The sequence below is a fragment of the Calonectris borealis genome, chromosome W, assembly GCF_964195595.1.
Source record: "Calonectris borealis chromosome W, bCalBor7.hap1.2, whole genome shotgun sequence".
Lineage (NCBI taxonomy): Eukaryota > Metazoa > Chordata > Aves > Procellariiformes > Procellariidae > Calonectris > Calonectris borealis.
Genome location: NC_134351.1, coordinates 16,842,081 through 16,865,184, shown reverse-complemented (window position 1 = coordinate 16,865,184; position 23,104 = coordinate 16,842,081). Strand labels below are relative to the sequence as shown.

At 45.4% G+C, this 23,104-nt stretch overlaps 1 protein-coding gene across 1 annotated transcript in view; it reads right to left on the bottom strand.

Moving 5' to 3' along the window:
• Positions 1–17,835: 17,835 nt before the first annotated feature.
• Positions 17,836–23,104, bottom strand: part of LOC142075007 (E3 ubiquitin-protein ligase RBBP6-like) — a 91,713-nt gene continuing 86,444 nt past the window's right edge. The window contains 2 exon segments of the mRNA XM_075135997.1: positions 17,836–17,904; positions 18,127–18,326. Of these exon segments, the coding sequence (XP_074992098.1) occupies positions 17,836–17,904; positions 18,127–18,326 (269 nt within the window).

Sequence of the window (23,104 nt, the reverse complement as noted above, 5' to 3'; positions counted from 1 at the left end):
ATTGCCCCGATCTGACTGAGAACATCATGTCCGATTAATGCTTCCAATCCTCCAGGGAGTGACAAAACATGGACCTTCAGTGTTGCTCTCTGGCCTTCTGGGAAACTCACTTGAACCGGTTTACTACTTATATATGAGGCTGAGTTCCCTCCCACTCCTGCAATTAATGCCTTTGGGGTTTCTATTTCCCACTGCAACGGCCAATTTGCTCGATTTATAATAGTTATGTCAGCCCCAGTGTCCAACATTGCTTTTATTCTTATTGAAAGGTTCTCCTGACTCAAAGTCACAGTTTCGAGTGGGCGATGGTCTAATTTTGTAGTGAAACATACAGCAGGTCCAGTAGAACCAAATCCTTTACACCCATGTTCTTCCCAATCTTGGTTTGATTGACTTAAAGGATTTTTAAAAGCTAATATCTGGGCTATCCGACTGCCTTTTGGGACGAAGAGAGGAGGACTTATTGTATAGGCCATAATATGAATTTGACCGGTATAGTCTGCATCAATGACTCCAGGAATTACAATCAATCCTTTTATTCCTGCAGAAGATCGACCTAAAAGGATTCCACCTATCCTATTACTATCAGCTACTAAAGGCCCTACTGCATTGCTAGGGATTTTGCACACTTCTGTATTGGTTAAAGTGAAATCTATTGTTGTTTCCAGGTCGACCCCCAAACTTCCTTTGGTGGCAAGTGAGTGTGTTTGTAAAAAACCTGATTGCTGCTGTCGTTTTGAGGGGGCATTTGTGTCTGCACGCGGCCTCTCCCCGCGCTCGATTTGAAGTTTCCCGAACAGGCCTTAGTAGCATGAGTACTTTTTTGACACTTATCACACCATACAGTAGCACGACAATTTCGCCTGTTATGCCCCTGTTCCCCACAACGAAAGCAGGTGCCTTTAACGGGCTGGACTATTCCTGGAGAGTGTTTTTGCCTAACAAGAGCTGCCAATGGTTGCACTACTTCTTTGACAGCACTTTGCACCACTGCTGCCATTTTGGTTTTGAACCCCTGCTCTTTCCACCCGAGAAAGCATTTCTTCCACTCCTGCCCCTTTGGGCAGACTGGCTAGAATGGCCTTGGTAGTGTTATTGCCGTTATCAAAGGCCAAAATTCTAAACATTTGTTGTTTATTGTCCTCTCCCAAATCCGGGTGGTTCATTACTGCATCCCAAAGCCTATCAATAAAGTTGTTATACTTCTCAGTTGCACCTTGCGTCACCGAGCTAAAAGAAGGGGCTGCCGATCCCAGTAAGCAAAGAAACGCATCTAAAGCAAGCTTAGAAGATAGCTGTAACATATTGACAGGAAAAGTTAGTTGGACATTTATATCAGCATAATGTCCCCCACCAATGAGCATTTCTGCTGTAATCCCATATAATGGATTCCCTGGCTGCTGCTGTTGAGCAGCAGCATTCACTGCCCTCTGAGACCATGACGATCCCCATAACAAAAACTGTGTAGGTGTCAACAGAAGTCTCATCAGACTTTGACAATCATGAGGACACATCAAATCAGCAGAAAAAATCCAAATAACAATTTGTCGCGAGGCTTCTGATTTAACACCATACTGCGATATAGTATTTTTGGCTTGTTGTAGAATCATCCAATCATGTGGTTCCCATTTTCCTTGACTGTTTTCCTGTACCACCAGAAAAACCATGGGGCCAATGTTGGATGCAACCCCCCACTGTCCGTCCAAAATAGCATCCCGAACAACTCCATCGGCCGGGATGGGTAGCTGCGGTAGGTCCAGAGAAACAGGGTGGCAAGTTGTCTCTCGAACCTGCGGTTGACCAAGGTTCTCCTTTTTTCTGAGTCTGTATAATTATTTCCTTTAGTTGTTGCACGACCTCTTTTAACAGCTTATTAGTACTTTCTACTGAAGTTTCACTTTTTCCTCTAGATGGCGGTGTGGCAGCACCGGAGGAATCATTGGAGAGTGGCAAGGGCGGGTGGAGAGGAGGGGCAGTGGGAGGAGGGCGGCACCCTTCCCCGCATTGAATTGAGGGGGTGGGTGGAGCTGGCCGCTCCTCCCCCTTCATGCTCGGCGGTTGCTCTTCCGCTTTCGACCCACACTGCTGCTTTGCTACAGCCCCGGCAATTTCCGTCTTCTCCGGCAGAGACGATATTGTCGGGGAAGATGGCGAACATAGAGCATCGGGCGTTTTAAAGTCCTGCTCAACTCTACCGCGCAATTCGGCAACAGTCTTACAGGTGGACCCCGTCATACCCTTCACAGCAGGCAGCCCAAAAAATCGCGCGATAGGTCCCGCCTTGGATTCCATGCTCTTAGACTTGTCCGGTATGGGGTCCGGAGCCAGCATCTGAGCAGCCGCACACGCCACCTCCCGTTCAGCTTTCATAGCTTTTAAAGGTTCTAGTACGTCTCCCCACAATTCTCTCACAGACTTAATCTCCTTCTCCAATTTTTCATCACCTTCAATAATCTTCTGCCACATTAGTTTCCCCAGCTCCCGCCATTCTGGCACAGAAAACAACGTGTGAGTGTCTTTAAAATGTCCCAAACATTGTCCTAACTTAATTAGCTTGATAAGCTGTTTCACCGTTGTCTCGATCCCGCTCTTAGAGAGTATGCCTGCGAGCAACGCAGCTGCTGCCTCACGAGTATGCCTGCGAGTAACATAGCAGCTGCCTCACTCTCCGTGATAGCAGCTCACCCTCTAGGAGGCAGTTGGCCACTCTGCACCGTTATCTATTCTATTTGTTTGAGCAATAGAATAGTACTTCTCCCAGTCGCTTGTTTCCCACTCCCCTTCTCTTGCTGCTCTTACCGCAGTCTTGAAGAATTGTAGTCTCTGCTACCAGACCTCTGGGTTATGAGCCCAGCACGTTTCCGCATCCTCTGCTACCAGATGTCGCAGTGACCAGGGGTCGGAGTGGGAGGCGATCCCGGAGTAATGATGAGTCCCAATATGGGTATGATCATTCTCCTTTATTTCAAGATATTGTGCTATTTTTATAAGCTAGCCACACTAACACGTGCACCTACGAATCCTCTATTGGTTTACAGTCAGCAAGCACACGAATCTTAACATACACAGATTGGTCAAAAGCAGGTGTCCACGCGAACGCTTTCCCCGCCTGCATTCCGTTACATAATCTACTGATAGTTACATTCCTCAGCCTGCTTCCCTATTCTGCTATCGCTTCAGAGACTCTAAAACTACAATTGCTCTTTAGCAACCCTTTGCCTTATACTGTTGTTAACAAATCCTCAGTGCTTGGAATGTTCATAGGATGTCCGTTATTTAATAAAAATCCTTCCACATTGGAGGACTCTGAATGAGACCCTAAAAAAGCATGTCAGTGCTAAAGACAAGCTGAGAGGTGAAAACTCAGGAGGGAGTGCATCTGTGGCCAAAGAGCCTTCTGCGCCCCCGGCCACTGAGGCTGGAGCGGTGGCTGCCTGCGGGGAGCAGGGTAGCGGCAGTGATGATCCCAATCCGTTCGATCCGGGACCGGTTGACCCAGAGAAAGAGCCGGATTTATATCCCCTGCATGTGCATGATGTGTGGAAGGGGATTCAAAGGGAGGCAGAGAAAGAAGGGGACTCTGACCTCGCGGCTAAGCTCCGTGAGGTCCGGGCGTTCCCGGTGATTTATGAAGCTCATCAAAGGCCCCAGTGGGAGGCTCTGAGTTTCCAAGTAGTGAAGGAGTTGAGAAGGGGAGTGATTGAATTTGGCCTCAGTGCCCCTTACTCTGCGAACATGCTAGGGTCAGTCATGAGGAGTTATACGTTATGTCCACACGATTGTAAAACGCTGGCGCAATTGTTGCTCTCCTCTGCTCAGTTTATGCTCTGGAACGGGGAGTGGCGGCGACTCTGTGAGGCAAAAGCACTGGAATATTTGGAGCGTCCCGCGGCATATCCAGTGAGATTCTTGGGAGTTGACGCATTGGTAGGAGAGGGTCGATATGCCACTGCCCATGTCCAGGCACAACTCCGATGGAAGCCCTAAATGATTCAAAGAATCTTGCCTACCTAGCATTTATGAAGGTCCCCGATGTAGGGAAGCCCCAACGCTCGTTTACTAATATTAGGCAGGGACCGCAGGAACCGTATATGAAATTTATTGAGACATTAAAAGATGCTTTGGATAAACAAGTAGAGAATGAGGAAGCGCGGAAAATATTATTACAAAAATTGGCAATTGAAAACGCTGACGCGGATTGCCAGAAGGTGCTCGGTCCCTACCCTACGGTAGTTGAAATGATAGAGGAATGCAACCGTGTGGGGACCACGGAGCACCAGGCTGTGGCGATGGCTGCTGCTTTTGCAAACTTTAAGTTTAGCCAACAGACGTGCTTCACCTGTGGCCGTCCCGGTCACTTTAAGAGACAGTGCCCGCAGGCAGGCAGGCGGAGGTGGGAACTGGCTGACTCACAACTGGGAACATGTCCAAAATGTAGGAAGGGCCGGCAGTTTGCGAATCAATGCCGGTCGCGGTATGATAAAGACGGTCAGCCTATCCAGGGAAACGGATGCAGGAGCGCGGGGAGGGGCCGCGCGATGATACAAGCAGCCCCCCGTGCGATGATGCAAACTGCCCCCAGCCCCCCGCTGGCATCCGTGCCTCCGAATTATCCGCCCGAACATGGGGAAGTGCCGGCGTGGACTTGGCCCCCTCCCACCCAGTGAACCTGACTTCTATGGCTGTTCAAGTGGTGCCCACCGGAGTGTGGGGGCCGCTAGGTGGCGGTTACAGTGCACTCTTATTGGGACGTTCATCTGCCACGTTACAGGGTTTGTTCGTTCTCCCTGGGGTTATTGATGCAGACTATACGGGAGAAATTAAAATCATGTTGTGGACGCCTACTCCGCCCTGTTACGTGCCGGCAGGAGCACGAATAGCGCAACTCGTCTACTTTCGAGCTGCCCCTCCTGCGACGGAGCCTCAGGAACGGGGAGGTGAAGGTTTTGGTTCCACCGGCATGCCACAACTGTGGTGGGCGCAGCCTGTCGCTGGGGGGCGACCGCAGCTGACTTGCTACCTGTCAGGCGGTGGCCCTCAGCAGTCTGTGCACATCAGCGGCCTTATTGATACCGGAGCTGACGTGACAGTCATTGCGCAGTCACACTGGCCAGCTCAATGGCCGACGAAACAGGTCCCGATTGCCCTTACAGGTATCGGAGGGCAAACAGCACCACTGCAGAGTGTTCAATTAATTCAAATCGAGGGACCGGAGGGTCGGCGGGCCAATGTCCGACCGTTCGTTCTTCCGGCCCCTCTCACGCTGTGGGGACGAGACTGTTTGTCACAATGGGGAATCATGCTGGGGACAAATTTATCCTAGGGGCTACTGATCGGCAGCACACCCTGAAGTTGCAATGGTCCTGTGAAAAGCCTATATGGGTGGATCAGTGGCCCCTCCCCACGGATAAGCTGCATCACTTGCAGGACCTAGTTGCTGAGCAGCTGCGCGCTGGGCACATTGTGCCATCCATGAGCCCATGGAACTCACCAGTTTTTGTCATCCAGAAGAAATCAGGAAAGTGGAGGCTCCTTCACGATCTAAGACATATAAATGAGGCTATAGAGGACATGGGAGCTCTACAGCCAGGTCTCCCTTCACCAACCATGATACCTATGAACTGGCACATCACTATAACAGACCTTAAGGACTGTTTTTTTACCATTCCGCTACACCCAGATGACGCGCTGCGGTTTGCTTTTACTGTACCCGCGACCAATGTAGCCCAGCCGAGTCAACGGTACCATTGGACGGTGCTCCCGCAAGGCATGAAAAATAGTCCCACCATATGTCAATGGTTCGTGGCTCGGGCCCTTAGTCCAGCCCGTGCCCAATTGCCTGAAGTCGTAATTTATCATTATATGGATGATATCCTTGTAGCAACCCCCTCTGAGGCCATGATACGAGGGGCCATGGAGGTTGTCGTAACGAGCCTCCAGCGTAACGGCTTGATAGTTTCCCCAGAAAAGGTGCAGCAGACCACTCCCTGGAAATATCTAGGGTGGCGCATTACTGAGCAAACTGTGATACCGCAAGGGCTCAAGATCAGTAGTCAGGTCCATACCCTGACTGATTTGCAGAAATTATTGGGCACTGTCGCGAGAGAGTGGTTTAGAGGCCGCTTAAAGAATCACCGTCAAAGAAATTAGCAGAAAGTGATTTTAATAGAGATTTATAAAGGTGCAACCTAATAGAATTCGATGGCAAGGTTCACTCTATTACTTATTACATGGGTGAAACATACAAGGGAAAATCATCTAAGGGTTTATATTTCAGGGACAGTCTAGGTTTCATTCACAATTTAGCAACACTTAGTTATCAACTAATCATTAACAAACTTTAGTAACGCCTAATCATTAACTATTCAATATTTGCAAAATAGGTTAGTAAGTCTACTACAATCACAACTTAATTACAGATTATGCTTACTATTAGTTCACACACACAGAGAAACATATATATATAAAAAAATATACAGAAGGTATACCTGTTAAAAATTCCCCTCGATTTCAGTGAAGAAATATTCACGTCGAATGTCTAGGCATTCCCTCTCAACGGGCGAAGGGTTGAGCTTCGAAAGGGACTCACCCAGGACCCAGTGGTCCTCCGAATATCGCAGGCCTGAAAGATCGCAAGCTCTGAGAGGCGTCCCACTCAGAGGGAGATGCTGGGTGCAGCCGCTGCGGTCCAGGAGAGCTCAAAGGGCCTCACTTAGGACCACCGTTTATAGGTTCGCAAGATGGTTGGCTTTTAGTCATCTGTAAATTTCCACCCTGGCCACAGTCCCAGGTGGTAATTACTAAAGAATTCTCAAGGTTTCGGTGTTGTTCTGCTGGACACCCGGGCCAGACAGTAGGAGGATGTTCCCAGCCTCAGCTATGCAGAGTTTCTGATACAGTCAAGGAGCGCTCAACTGCCAGACTCAATACACCAAGGCCGAGGTTTCATGGAAATTTCTGAGATCAACAGGCGGCCCAGATCAACAAGTGGCCCAGGGAAGAAGGGGGGTATGAATGCACCACCACAATCCACCCCATGACTAAAGTCAATCCATCTTGATCACAGAGTGGCGGTGTGGTCGCCTCTTGCCTCTGTGCCTATAAACAGATCAATGTCATATTCCAATTGTAATTTGAGGGAAATTTTTGGTTGGTATACTTAATTATTAATATACTTAACTATTAAGGTTTTATTAAGTACAATTAAGCAATGTTATATATGCGAGGAGGTTTTGGTATTAGTGCCATTTGTTTAGTTATTTTCCACACTTTAACACATAGAATAATGTTCAAAAATAAGCATAGCAGAATAGAAATTAATAAAATTGTTATGGGATGTAAAACCCAATTCAAAGTTCCTGTTGCTGTTGGTGACCATTTAAATAAAACATCCCACCAGTGATGTTCTCCATCCTTCTTCACCTTTTCTAGGACATCATGTATCTTCTCTGCATCATGATGGACCGTAACCAGAGTTCTTTGTCCGTTGTTTCGAATCTGGTTTAGCAATTGGCTCAGGTCATCATGTTGTAACAGTTTTCGTACTAATGTGAGATTCATTCCAATGGGGGTAGGTAGTAGATCTTGATAAGATGTATAGCTTGATTGTAGCAACTGATGGGTTGTAACGGGAGCTGAATAGTTGAAGTCGCATCCCATAATCTTAGTAAAATTACAAATACAGATATTTGAGTGGTTAGATGTTTCCACAATTACGTTATCTGTAAATATAGAATCACAAAGAGTTCTCATGCAAACACATGCATTTCCAACATATATAAGTACAGTTTCAGGGGTTTAATCAGGATGTATTTCAAAATTACAAACATTTTGTTCAGTGTCAAGACAAATGTCTTGAGCTTTGATGGTATTGCTTTCACAAATAAATCCCTGTTGTTCTCACAAAACACATGCATCAACATCAATAGTTTGCCATTTATTCCCATTTTTTTGGGTCCATACTCTATGTTCTATTTAATCCTAGCGCAATGATTGGGTATATGATATATACCGAAGCATTGCGTATTGTCAAAACAAAAGCTGTGACTTTGCTGTCAGTGGAGTCGTAAGTAAAATTGACTAGACGCCACCAAGCTTGAAATTCTTTTTCAAATTTAGTTGCATTATCCCAAACTACCTTTCAGATTTCAGTGGGCAAGGTGCCCTCATCACCTTCCCTTATAATAGCTGCCACGGTAGATTGTATCCATAATTGAGCCTGGATTCAGCTAAGAGCTAGAGAAATATTATTTTGAATTGTGCCAAATGTATTTGTGATTAGTTGGTGGTCCTTTTCATTAATTCTTTCCCATGTAGGCAATATATTAGCCAAAAGCCACTGGCTTGTTCCTAATGCTGTCAAAGATGATTGTAATGGGTGTTCTAATTTATGTAAATCACTTGTTGCCAAATTTATTTTGTTTGCTTAAAACTTCAGCATCCATGCTGTTCAATATTCCTAGTCCCGTTCCCAGGATGCCAGTTACATCTCTCCTTGATCGTTTTGGAGAGGTGAGGGTTCGTCCATGTAGCCACGCTAACCATCCTGTAAAAGATGTATTCAGGAATGGTGAGCAAGCAGGTTTAATTGTAGAGATATCAACTTGCATTGATAGCTCCACTCGTTTTAGAGACCACGATGGATTAAATAGCTCTTGCTGTTGTCCTATGTTCTTGATTATATAGGGATCAATGTTATAAATGTGAGGAGACAGTTTGATAGGAGGCTGAGTTGGTGAATGTGGTTGTGCGGTATCAATCCTGAATTGAAAACCTAAGCTGGAATGAGAGTTAGGGTTTGTCCAAAGACACCTTACGAGTACTGAATGGGATATAGTAAAAGTATACCAACATTCTTGTTGAAAAGGACAGGTATGTATGTTGTCTTTTCCTTCAATGTTGTTTACAACAATGTGTAAGGTTGTTGTCATACATTTAGTATGATTTTCAATTCGGCATCTTATCAAAATGGTGTCTCCTTTGGTTCCTTTTAAGGATGGAATTTGTTGGTTTTCATTTTCATCTTTAATAATCCATTCCTGCCTATGAAAGGTGATGTTATTGTGTAGTACTATTGCAGATAAATTTAGATTAGATGTAGGTATGTTAAAAGACACATATGCATCAATCCACGGCCACCTTGTCGTACACAAATTCCAAATTTTTCATTCACTAATCATAAAATCAAACAATAGTTCTACACCACAATTACTTCAGAAGCAAAAAGTGAGTACAGGTTGCGTGAAAGTGAAATTGTACCAACAACCTGGTTCTGGTGTCTTATAGCAAGATTTCTCATTGTCTTTACGTTTAGAAAAATCAGTGTAGTATATTTTAATTTCAGTGCGTTTTTTTGTGGGTAGATCCATTGATTATACAGCACCCTATTTTTATTTCTTCCCCTGGTGTGGCTTGAAGTGATAAAATTTGATGAATGTTATTATTATTGTGAGATATCTTAATTTCTTTCTGGTGTAGTGTCTCCCATCTCCATTCATCTTTTGAATATGTCTCATTCCCATGTATAACTAAAATAGCAAGGTTCAGGTTTGTCTTTTCTGTTGGTAGGGTTCCCATATTTCCAGTGTAATTTAGTAGTGCATGGTCCCAGGGATCTTGTGTCTGAACTAAAAGGATTATACTTATCTCGACTAAAAGGAAGAATAAAATTGGGTTGGGGAGATGCTGCTGCTGTTGTTGCCATCGGTATAGGTTCATCTTCTCCTGTTTAAAAAAAAAGAAAGAAGACGTTTCGGTGGGGAAGGCCGAACGGGTTACCCCTTTTAGAAAGAAGGAAGAATCCATCTAGTACTGATTCTATGTTTTGCACCACTGCTATCAGTAGCTTCCCAAGCCAGTGGACCACGGGGTTTAGTTAAAGTCATAGGCACAGTTCCAATTTGTGGTAAATTTACCATAACAGGTTGTCCTGGCTGTAATGTTAGCGGACATTTTCTTTCATCAGTAGGGGGGGTATTAGATTTAGCTTTTGCAAAGAATGCTCGGCTCACAGGGCTTCCAGTGGGTCCGTATCGATTGTTTAATTGATGGAATACTTCGGAAAGTTGTGTATCCCACCGGACTTCGTGTGGCTTAAGACTCTGTTTTAATAAGCCATTAGCTCGTTCTATCATCCCATTTGATTGGGGGTAGTAGGGGGTGTGGAATACCCATTGAATTTCTTTCTGTTTTGTCCATTCTTGCACTTCCCTATTTGTGAAATGTGTGCTTTGGATAGCATCAGGAGTAGGTAGACTAGAGAACCAAGAAGATAGTCCTCGTACTGTGTTTTTCCCATCAGCTTTTCGGCATTTAGTTACCATAAGCAAGCCGGAGACTACTTCTACCCCTGTGAGGATATATCGATATCCTGCAGAAGATTTTAGTGGCCCAATGTAATCAATTTGCCATGTAGACCACAGAGTCTTTCCCTGACTGATATGTAAGGGGGGTGCTTTAGCAGGGTGATTCGTTTGTAATTTTAATCTACATTGAGGACATTCTGTAAGAATAATTTCACAGGTTTTCCTGTTTAGGGGCCAACCCTTACTTTGTGCAGCAAAATAAAGTGCTTCTTTACCTGTATGACCTAATTTTTGATGTAGCCATTCTCCCAATCGATACCACTCAGAATTTAAGGAATTTCCTATTTTTATTTTTCTAATTTTTGCCAATTCATCTACCTTTTGATTCCAGTTTGTGGCTGGTTCATTATTTTTGGCATGAGCTTTCACCCATCCCATCTTGAATGGAGTGTTTCTGGCTATTTTAAGGAATAGTTGCCAATCTTGAGATCTCCAAACTGGAGATCTATTTACTTCCCAGTTCAGGACTTCCCACTGACAAAGCCACTGTGTGGCACCTGCCCACACGGCATAGGAGTCGACATAGATAACTTTTGCTCCGTTTTGTGCTGCTAGAACAACTGTCCTTAATTCTCCTACTTGTGCACTACCTTCACCTTTTTCTATGATTTGTTTGCCAGTGTTGATGTTTAATGCAGCAGCCTTGTATTGCCATTTGCCATCTATTCTCCTTGCTGAGGCATCAGTAAACCAAATATCTTCTGATGGTGTTCCCTCGGTAAAGGGAGGTGCATTTAAAATAGGTGATGGTTTAAAAGGTTGTTGTAATGCTAATGTGTCTGCATTTATAGGCATCTGTAATTTAGAGAGTTTAGTGTGTCCTTCAGTTAATCTCATTTCTTCTGCAATTTCTGTCAAATAAGCATACCATTTCCTAATTGTAGGCTTTTGTGCAATTCCTTCTGGGGGGGGCAGTCCTCTTTAGAACTGCTTCTAATAAATTAAATGGACCTCTGGTTTGTACAGGTTGTTCCTGGTGTATTTTCTCAGCTTGTTTCACTGCTCGGACTAAAGACAAAAGTCCTTTTTCCCACTCGGAATATCTCTGTTCTGTCTCTTTAAGTGCAGTCGAACTGAACATCAAAGGTCTTTTTGGTCCATCAGGGCCAGTTTGGAACAGGTTACAGTAAGTACCGTGTTCAGCAAAAACCCATTCTGCTATAATAGGGTCGTGGGGGTGTACTGGTCCCAATGATTTTAATTCCTGAATTAGAGTTTTGACTGCCTCTTCATGTTCTGAATTCCATTCCCATGATTTTCCTTTTCGTAAAAGTGAATATAATGGGCGAGCAATGATAGAAAATCCAGGTACATGTTTCCTCCAATATCCTAAAGTACCCATAAGCTGTTGTAATTCTTTTCTAGATTGGGGCATCTGCAATTGTTCTATTTTACTTAGGGTGTCTGGTGGAATTGTTGCACTACCTGCAATCCACCAAATACCTAAAAATTTTACTTCTTTACTTGGTCCCTGACATTTCTCAGAGGGAATTTCAATTTCTGCATTATGTAACACTTGCCATACTGCTGTTGCTGCTTCCTCTACCTCTTCAGAGGAATCTCCTCCAATTAGAATATCATCTATATATTGGTACAGTTTCACATTCTGGGGAAGTGAGACTGTTTGTAAAAGCTCAGCAAGCGTGGCATGAGCGATTGTGGGTGAATGTTTATACCCCTGTGGGAGTCTGTTAAAGGTGTATTGTATACCTTCCCAAGTAAAAGCAAACTTCTCTTTATCTTTTTCCTGTAAAGCGATCATAAAGAACATATCCTTTACATCTAATGCTGCCATCCATTGGTGTGCGGCTGCTTGTAATGTGGCTGTTAAAGTTGCAATATTAGGTACGGCAGCCGTTAGCGGAGCTGTGTTGGCATTTAAGCGCCGATAATCAATTGTTAATCGCCACCTCCCGTCTGGTTTTCGCACTGGCCAAACTGGTGAATTATATGGGGAGTGGGTTTTGGAAATAATGTGCCATTTTTCCAGATCTGCTATCACTTCAGAGATTCCAGCTCGTGCCGTAGCAGAAATCGGATACTGCGGAACGTTAGTGATTTTTGAATCAGGGAGTACAGGAGCTGCACGGAGTACGCACACTATCATTTCCTGATTTTTATCACGGTTAGGGTCGACATTTGAACTGAAGGACCACACGCTGCCGTCCGGCAGACACCAGGTTCGGCCGTTCAAAACATCGAAACCTAAAATATTTTCATTGTGATCTTTAATTGCAAAGCAAGTAGATGATACACGTTTCTCACCCGGGAGCCATAAATTAACTTTTGCAGTTTGGCACATAACACTTGCTCCGTTCACTCCAGTGATTTTAACTATTTGCCGTCCAGGTCGTATACCCAGCTTCTCGGCATCTTGCTGTGTTAATATTGAAATTTGTGCTCCCGTATCTATTAAAAATTTTACCAATTGTTGTCAAGGACCAACTGGAATTAAAATATATTTTGCTTTAATGATGGGTCTAGCCTCATATTCGGAGGAATCTAAGGGGAACAAGGGGTCATCATTTCCCTCATCATAGTCATCAGGATCACCGCAAATATCACCATCCAGTTCCTCAGCGGATACAATTAATTTCCTAATCTGTACAATGTCAGGGGGATTGGGAGCCCGCATAAGCATCGTCTCGATCTTTTCTTCCAACTTTTGTGATTTCTCCTTTTCTTCCTGTAACTGTTTTTGCAGCTGCTCGATTTTCAAGGACAGTATTAATTCAGCTTCCTTTCTGCCTTCTATTTCTTCTTTCAGGTCCTGCTGCCTTCTATTGTTATTCTTTCTGTACTGATAAGCAGCTTCCAAACAGGTGCCTAACATTTTGCAAATAATTCCTTTTCCATCTTTTATATAGCCCTTAGCTACTTTTAGTTGTTTTTCCACAGCTTCCCAATCATGCCAATTATTACGAGCCCATTCTTCTGAGAATTTAAGATTTGGATTTATTCCATGTTTTTGTAAGTAATCAGTGATACTACTTGCCATCCTGCCGACTACGCCAATTTGTCGCAAGAGAGTGGTTTAGAGGCCGCTTAAAGAATCACCGTCAAAGAAATTAGCAGAAAGTGATTTTAATAGAGATTTATAAAGGTGCAACCTAATAGAATTCGATGGCAAGGTTCACTCTATTACTTATTACATGGGTGAAACATACAAGGGAAAATCATCTAAGGGTTTATATTTCAGGGACAGTCTAGGTTTCATTCACAATTTAGCAACACTTAGTTATCAACTAATCATTAACAAACTTTAGTAACGCCTAATCATTAACTATTCAATATTTGCAAAATAGGTTAGTAAGTCTACTACAATCACAACTTAATTACAGATTATGCTTACTATTAGTTCACACACACAGAGAAACATATATATATAAAAAAATATACAGAAGGTATACCTGTTAAAAATTCCCCTCGATTTCAGTGAAGAAATATTCACGTCGAATGTCTAGGCATTCCCTCTCAACGGGCGAAGGGTTGAGCTTCGAAAGGGACTCACCCAGGACCCAGTGGTCCTCCGAATATCGCAGGCCTGAAAGATCGCAAGCTCTGAGAGGCGTCCCACTCAGAGGGAGATGCTGGGTGCAGCCGCTGCGGTCCAGGAGAGCTCAAAGGGCCTCACTTAGGACCACCGTTTATAGGTTCGCAAGATGGTTGGCTTTTAGTCATCTGTAAATTTCCACCCTGGCCACAGTCCCAGGTGGTAATTACTAAAGAATTCTCAAGGTTTCGGTGTTGTTCTGCTGGACACCCGGGCCAGACAGTAGGAGGATGTTCCCAGCCTCAGCTATGCAGAGTTTCTGATACAGTCAAGGAGCGCTCAACTGCCAGACTCAATACACCAAGGCCGAGGTTTCATGGAAATTTCTGAGATCAACAGGCGGCCCAGATCAACAAGTGGCCCAGGGAAGAAGGGGGGTATGAATGCACCACCACAGGCACCATCAATTGGGTAAGGTCTCTGTTGGGAATCAACAACGAGCTGTTGAGACCTCTGTTTAATTTGCTAAAAGGTGATCCTGCATTGGGGTCTCAACGAACGTTAACCCCTGAGGCTCAGCAAGCGTTGCAGCGGATTGCTACAGTGATATCGGCTCGGCAAGCACAGCGCTGTGATCCAGAGCTTCCTTTTCAGTTAGCAATAGTGAACACTGACTTCCAACCATATGGTTTGTTCTTTCAATGGAAGCCAACACCCAGCGGCGAACAGTTGTTGGTCATAGAATGGGTGTTTCTTCCCCATCAATTTGGAAAAACCATCACCACTAGAGCAGAAATGTTTGCATCCCTGGTCATGAGAGGGAGGTAACGGTTGATAGCGCTGTGCGGAAAAGAGCTGCATACCATTTACATTCCTGTCGTGATGCCTATGCTAACTTGGTTGATGCAAATGTCTGTACCTTTTCAAATGGCTATGGAAGGTTTTACAGGAGCGATTTCTATTCACCCACCCAGTCATAAATGGCTGCAGTCCCCGCTACCACTGCAGCAATTGCCGAAATGTAGCGTGACCCCTTTGGATGCTCTAACGGTCTTCACGGATGGGTCCGGGCGCACGGGTAAGTCTGTCCTTGTCTGGAAGGACGACCACGATCAATGGCAATCTGATATCCGGAAACCAGACGGTTCACCACAAATCGTGGAGTTGGCAGCAGTGGTACGAGTGTTTGACAAATGGCAATGCCCCATCAACATCGTGACTGACTCTGCATATGTTGCAGGGGTAGTGTCCCGCATGGAGTTTGCTCATTTGAAAGATGTAAATAATGCCCAGCTTTTTGCTCTGTTTAAAACCCTCAGAGAACACATTCATCGAAGGATCCATCCTTTTTTTATATTACATATCAGATCTCATACTGCATTGCTGGGGCCCCTGGTTGAGGGAAACCAGTTGGCTGATTCGCTTGCAGGGGCTGCTGTTGTCCCGGGGAAATTTGAGCAAGCGAGACGTTCACATAACTTGGCCTTGGCTAGAATGTTTCGTTTACCACTAACGCAAGCACGCCAAATTGTCACTGCATGCCCTGAGTGCCGGTGTGCGGGCCCTCCACAGCCGGGGGGAGTCAACCCTCGTGGCTTGCAGGCGCTCGAACTTTGGCAGACTGATGTTACACATCTTCCCGACTTTGGTTGACTCAAATGTGTCCATGTCTCAGTGGATACATTTTCGGGAGCAATTGCAGCCACAGCCCACACTGGGGAAAAGTCCCGGGATGTCCGAAAACATTTTCTTCTTGCTTTTTCCATTCTTGGAGTACCAAGCAAAATAAAAACAGATAACGGCCCCGGGTACGTTGCCCAAGCCACACGGATGTTCCTGCAAACGTGGGGAATCACTCATATCACGGGAATTCCACACAGCCCCACAGGGCAAGCCATTGTTGAGCGCGCGCACCGTTCGCTCAAAGACATGTTAACAAAACAAAAAGGGGGAGTAGGGGATTTGACCCCACAGGAAAGATTGGCAAAAGCCGTTTATGTTCTTAATTTTCTCAATCGGTGGGCTGAGGAAGGTGGACCCCCGATTTGCAGACATTTTGATTCTGTTGAAGGTCATGAGGCAATCATAAGGGACAAGGTGTGGGTAAAGGTGAGAAACCTGGAATCTCATGAGTGGGAAGGCCCGTTTTCATTGATAACCTGGGGTCAAGGGTATGCTTATGTCTCCACAGATCGAGGGCCAAGATGGGTACCAGCGCGGTTTGTCAAGCTGTCTTTTTCGCCGTTGTCGCAGGCGTAAGCGCGTTTTGGGCCCCACGGCAGCCCAAAGAGAACATCTGGATCGCCCTTGCGAATCAGACAGGCCAGGAGACCATTTGCCTTTCGCTCTCGTCACCTGGAGATCCTTTTTCCACCTGCTTAGTGGGACTCCCGTGGAACAATTGGACCCTAGGTCTCACGGAGCCGCATGCAACACTTTGTAGTGGCGGCCGCAATGTGACTGACAATTGGGACGGATGTTTGGTATACCGTCCGCCCCTGAGTGTAGAGCCACAAGAGATAGAATTATTGGGGCTTGGCAAAATGGGTAATGAGTTTGATTGAACTGGGAATTATACGTTTGATTGTATTTGTATGTATTCTTGTGTGTGTACTATGTTTATTGCAATGTGTGAAACGAATAATAGAAAAGTCAGTTAGCTTAGTGTTTGTTGTAAAAGAAAAAGGGGGAGATGTGGAGGAATCAATGTCTGAGAGTACAAGCAGTATCATAGCGTTGGTAAACAAGAAGCCATGGGAAGATGGAAAATGAAAGAAGCCGTGGGAAAAAGGGAGATAAGAGGTGGCAGTTAATGGTTCTGAGGGCGTGACAAAGATAAGGAAATTAGCGGAAGAGTGTCAAGATGACCTTTGCTTAGGGGATGTACTAGGGAATTCTTTGAAGTGTATACGTGGCATAATGTGAGGTATAAAAAGGCGCTTGTGCTGTATAATAAAGGTTTTTTTCGTCTTCGTCTTCGTTCCCTCTCAGATGGAGTCCGTGTCCTTATTTGCCACAGACTCATGTTAAGGGCTGGGCTAATCAGTTACTATTGCTTACATAATCAGTATGTGCTTGTCCCATGCAGATGGTGCAGACGTATGGTCAGTGGTATGTGAATCTTCATTGTTCTAAACCGATGTCCCTTGAAGGTGGAGTGGTTTTATACTGGATTCTGGTCATTTGCTGTTCTGGCCATGGTTATACACCTGGTTTCTTAAGGCAAATCTATTATTGTTTTATTGTTGGTATGGGATGTTATCAGCCAGTGAGAGACAGTTTAGGTTTGCTCTTCAGGTCACATTGACCCTGAGGTAAAAGCTCTTAGTCCCAGGTAGTGTTTGTTCTTCTAAACAAGTCATATTGCAGTTAGCGCCTTGCCTTTGACAATATTTACTAGTTTTGTAGCTTGAGCAATGGAAGGAAAGGGAGAAACACTTATTGCAAGAAAACAGAATTCAAGTTAGAGGAAAAGTCTTTTCCACTCTAGCACAGACAGACTTCACTTTTGAAAAAAGATATCTGGTGGTTCGCTATCAGAAGCAAGTGGTTCATGAGCTAGCAAATATAGTGGAGTCTATTTTCCTCAGACACTTCCTCTCTGCGTTCCCCTGAAACAGTCTGATATGCAAACCTCTCTAGGTATTGTTGTGAGTCAAAGAGCCACTGTGTGTGATTCAGTGCACTAGATGTCGCTGCACAATAGCATTCATTCCATTGAACAATAAATTAAATCCCTCCCAAGTGCTAGCTGTAGTCTCTCCGTGGCTTACTATCACTTAACACGTTACTGCACACTCCACAAACAGAACTCAGGAATTCAAAGCTGATAATACAGACACATTACTCTACACTTGACATCTCTCATGAAATGCAGGTTTCTCTTTTTCTTCTAAATACCAAATCTATAAACTTCTCTCATAAAGTTTGGGCTTACAGGCAGGTGAACGGAAAGATGCAGAGAAAAGGTAACTGCTGTTACTTCTTGTTGACACTGTTCTGCAGGATGTAGTGACTGGCAGCCATGCTTTGTGCTTTCTTGGAGCCCTGTTAAGAAAGCAGGCACAACATTTTGTGGGAGAAAGAGATAGAGGCATGTTTTCACTTTGTCCTTTGTTCTACACTGAAAACTACTTTCTTGAATCAAGGGCTGTGACATTTCTTACTTAGAAACCACATTGCATTTGAGATTTTTAAATGTCTCAGACAATGAAGTATGAAGGTATAAATCTGGAGTGGCCAAACATCTAACTTATTCTTGATTCTCACTGCCGCCTTCTCTCCTTCCTTCATGCCAAGCAGTTCTTTATCACTTCTGCTTGGTTTGTATGAGGTGTCTTCAGACCCACTCCATTTTCTTGATCCAAAGCCAGCTTTCAGCTCTTCAACCTCAGACAGAACTTTGGCCCTCTGAACCACCACACACTGGCCCACGATTAGCATCTTCATTCTTAGCTGCGTCACATTCTCTTTTATTTATTTTTAGTGTGGCTTAAAGATCCGCATGATTAGAAACTTATTATGAGGCCTCATCCAAATTTGGGAAACAGAAGACAATTACAATAGCCAACAATCCTGTGGGATGAAAGCACCATTTCTGATCAACTCTACAAGCCAGCAACCAGCAGGAGCAACAACACAAACTGTAACAGGCTTTGAAAGAACAGGACTGTGTTCAGTTTCCTGCAAATTGCTTTGCTGGTTTGGAGGCATTGCTCAACTTTCTGTGTCTACTAGCCTTGAATTCAGCCTCTTCAAAGCAACAAAACTATCCTCCTTTGTTCAGCACTTAATACTGTTTATTGGCTACTGTCCCAAACAATAACCAGAATGTTGGAAAAATTAAGGTCACTTCTAAGTACTTGCAAAATTACTACAGGCCACTGTGCAAGTGATCACTGGCTGAAATACGAGCTTTCCATGCATGCTTGCATATCTGAGTCAAGACAAAACATGTTCAAGTAGGCCATATTGTGATCGTGCAAAAAGACAGCTTCTTGGGTTTGCAAAAAACAAAATCAAACTAATCTGGGAACATTCAGCTCTCTGTTCCCTTTTATCCAAAACATGATACCTCAGTTCAAGTTTAGGAATTGGTTATTTCCATTTGCAAAGCATTTGGAAGAACAAAAACTACAAACTAGTACTATTAATGCTATTAGACAGATCCATAATCTAACTATCTGCAGGCATTTTTCTAGCTCTGCTGATTAATAAAATATTTAACATGAAGCCATTTCTAAGAAGAAATAGAAACATACAAATATATGAAATGTTATTTCAAGCCACTTTGAATTGTTGGAGAGGAAAAGAGATCAAATTTTCAAAGACTCCATATTTTATATTTAAAGTAATTGTTAAATGTAATGATTAGTTACATTGATCAAAGAAATGATCAATTTCTTTTGTTGCAATGGAAAGCTAGCCACTACCACCAGAAGGGGAACTGCTTTTGGACTTTGGGGTTGTAAATCTGTTAAATCTTTTCAACATGATATTTTGTATTATTCAGTTCTTTTGAATTATTCAGTTCCAACCTCCTGCACATCCTGTTCAAATGACTATCACCAGAAGAATAAACCAGTATATTCTGACAAATTCCAGGGGCACAGGCCTTTTTTTCTTCCTTTTTTAAATGCACACATTACTGCTGCTGTTACATACTGCTGCATGTAAATCTGGACACTGGTTTGAAATTCATACTTCTCATCTTCAAGACACCTAAGTCAACATTTATGATCAGTTTTTCACAACCCTTTTAATGAGAGCAGTTAAGTTGTGAGACCCCCCCCCAGGCACAGAAAACATCAGAGAAGGAACTCTTTGCTCAAGGCAACAGCAACTTTTTGTCACCGAGACGCTACCAAGCCTCGTACAATCCACTATTATCCGCTGCTGCTGTTTCACCTGGGCACCAGTGATACGGCCAGGAGGAGTATCAAGAAGGATTACAGAGCCCTGGGAGTGGCAGTAAGGGACTCTGGAGCACAGGTAGTTTTTTCATCAATCCTCCCAGTCAAAGGGAAGGGGTTTGAAAGGGCCAGTCAAATCTGGCGAGTCAACAAATGGTTACGGGACTGGTGCCACAGACAGGGGTTCGGCTACTTAGACCATGGGACTCGCTTTGAGAAACCTGGTCTACTGGGGGCTGATGGGGTCCATCTGTCAGAGAAGGGGAAGAGCATCTTCGGTCATAGGCTTGCCAAGCTGGTGAAGAGGGCTTTAAACTAAAGTTGCCAGGGGAGGGGAACCTCAGTCCATCCCACCCCTACCAGTTTGATGCCAGTGCCAGCAATAGATGCCCAGAGCCTGGAGAAGGATCACAGGTCAGCAGGAGAACGCCTGAAGAGCGGCACAAAGGAACCCCAGCCAGTAAGACAGCTTCATCGGGGGCCCAACTTAAATGCCTCTATGCAAACGCACGTAGCATGGGGAATAAACAAGAGGCATTAGAGACGTGCGCACGCCTGCAGGGCTACGATCTTATTGGCATCATGGAGACGTGGTGGGATGGCTCCTATGATTGGAGCGTTGGAATGGAAGGATACAGGCTCTTTAGGAAGGACAGGCAGGGGAGACGAGGAGGGGGTGTCGCCCTCTATGTCAATGACCAGCTGGAGTGCATGGAGCTCCGCCTGGGGATGGATGAGGAGCTGACCGAGAGCTTATGGGTCAGGATTAAAGGGAGGGCAGGGACAGGTGACATTACGGTGGGGGTCTGCTACAGGCCACCCAACCAGGAAGACCGAGCGGATGAGGTCCTCTATAGACAGATAGGAGCAGCCTCACATTCACAAGCCCTGGTCCTCATGGGGGACTTCAACCACCCCGATACCTGTTGGAGGGACAACACGGCAGGGCATAAGCAATCCGAGAGTTTCCTGGAATGCGTCAATGATAACTTCCTTCTCCAAGTGGTAGAGGAGCCAACGAGGAGAGGTGCTATGCTGGACCTTGTTCTCACCAACAAGGAGGGGCTGGTGGGGAATGTGAAGCTCGAGGGCAGCCTTGGCTGCAGTGACCATGAAATGGTGGAGTTCAAGATCCTTAGGGCACCGAGGAGGGCGCACAGCAAGCTCTCTACCCTGGGCTTCGGGAGAGCAGACTTTGGCCTCTTCAGGGATCTGCTTGGTAGAGTACCATGGGACAAAGCCCTGGAGGGAAGAGGAGCCCAAGAAAGCTCGTTAATATTCAAGGATCACCTCCTCCAAGCTCAGGAGTGATGCATCCCAACAAAGAGGAAATCGGGCAAAAACGCCAGGAGGCCTGCATGGATGAACAAGGAGCTCCTGGACACACTCAAACACAAAAAGGAAGCCTACAGAGGGTGGAAGCAAGGACAGGTAGCCTGGGAGGAATACAGAGAAATTGTCCGAGCAGCCAGGGATCAGGTTAGGAAAGCTAAAGCCCTGATAGAATTAAATCTGGCCGGGACATCAAGGGCAACAAGAAAAGCTTCTATAGGTACGTCGGGGATAAAAGGAAGACTAGGGAAAATGTGGGCCCTCTCCAGAACGAAACGGGAGACCTCGTTACTTGGGATACGGAGAAGGCGGAGGTACTCAATGACTTTTTTGCCTCGGTCTTCACAGGCAAGTGCTCAAGCCTCACCACCCAAGCCGCAGAAGGCAAAGGCAGGGACTGGGAGAATGAAGAGCTGCCCACTGTAGGAGAAGATCAAGTTCGAGACCATCTAAGGAACCTGAAGGTGCACAAGTCCATGGGAACCGATGAGATCCATCCACGGGTCCTGACGGAACTGGCGGATGAAGTTGCTAAGCCACTATCCATCATATTTAAGAAGTCGTGGCAGTCTGGTGAAGTTCCCGCTGACTGGAAAAGGGGAAACATAACCCCCATTTTTAAAAAGGGAAAAAAAGAAGACCCGGGGTACTACAGGCCAGTCAGTCTCACCTCTGTGCCTGGGAAGATCATGGAACAGATCCTCCTGGAAGCTATGCTAAGGCACATGGAGGACAGGGAGGTGCTTCGAGACAGCCAGCATGGCTTCACCAAGGGCAAGTCCTGCCTGACCAACCTAGCGGCCTTCTATGATGGAGTGACTACATCAGTGGACATGGGAAGGGCTACAGATGTCGTCTATCTGGACTTCTGTAAGGCCTTTGACACGGTCCCCCACAACATCCTTCTCTCTAAATTTGGAGAGATATGGATTTGATGAGTGGACTGTCCAGTGGGTAAGGAATTGTTGGATGGTAGCATCCAGAGGGTAGTGGTCAACGGCTCAATGTCCAGATGGAGATCGGTGATGAGTGGTGTCCCTCAGGGGTCCGTACTGGGACCAGTACAGTTCAATATCTTCATCAATGACATAGTGGGATCGAGTGCACTCTCAGCAAGTTTGCAGATGACACCAAGCTGAGTGGTGCGGTCGACACGCCTGAGGGACCGGATGCCATCCAGTGGGACCTGGACAAGCTCAAGAAATGGGCCCGTGTGAACCTCATGAGGTTCAACAAGGCCAAGTGCAAGGTCCTGCACCTGGTTCAGGGCAATCCCCGATATCAATACAGGCTGGGGGATGAGTGGATTGAGAGCAGCCCTGCCGAGAAGGACTTGGGGGTACTGGTGCATGAAAAGCTGGACATGAGCCGACAATGTGCACTAGCAGCCCAGAAGGCCAACCGTATCCTGGGCTGCATCAAAAGAAGCGTGGCCAGCAGGTCGAGGGAGGTGATTCTGCCCCTCTACTCTGCTCTGGTGAGACCCCACCTGGAGTACTGCGTCCAGCTCTGGAGCCCTCAGCACAAGAAAGACATGGACCTGTTAGAGCGGGTCCAGAGGAGGGCCACGAAAATGATCAGGGGGCTGGAACACCTCTCCTATGAAGAAAGGCTGAGAGAGTTGGGGTTATTCAGCCTGGAGAAGAGAAGGCTTCGGGGAGACCTTATTGCAGCCTTTCAGTACTTAAAGGGGCTGATCTAGTTGAAGATGTCCCTGCCCACAGCAGGGTGGGGTGGACTAGATGACCTTTAAAGGTCCCTTCCAACGCAAGGATTCTATGGACATTGTGACAGGCAGAGGAAGATCTCTGGGCCCGTGGCGCAACACAGGAAGGTCATGTCACCAGTACCAAATGAGGTGGCATGGGTCAAAGGGGGTGAGAGCCAATTTCAGCAATCTGACTGACCCATCTCCAGAGTAACCCTGCCTGATAATTAAACAACCATGCTCTATGTCTTCCTGAATTGCATGTTTCTTGTTTATGTTCTTACCAGTAAGCAAA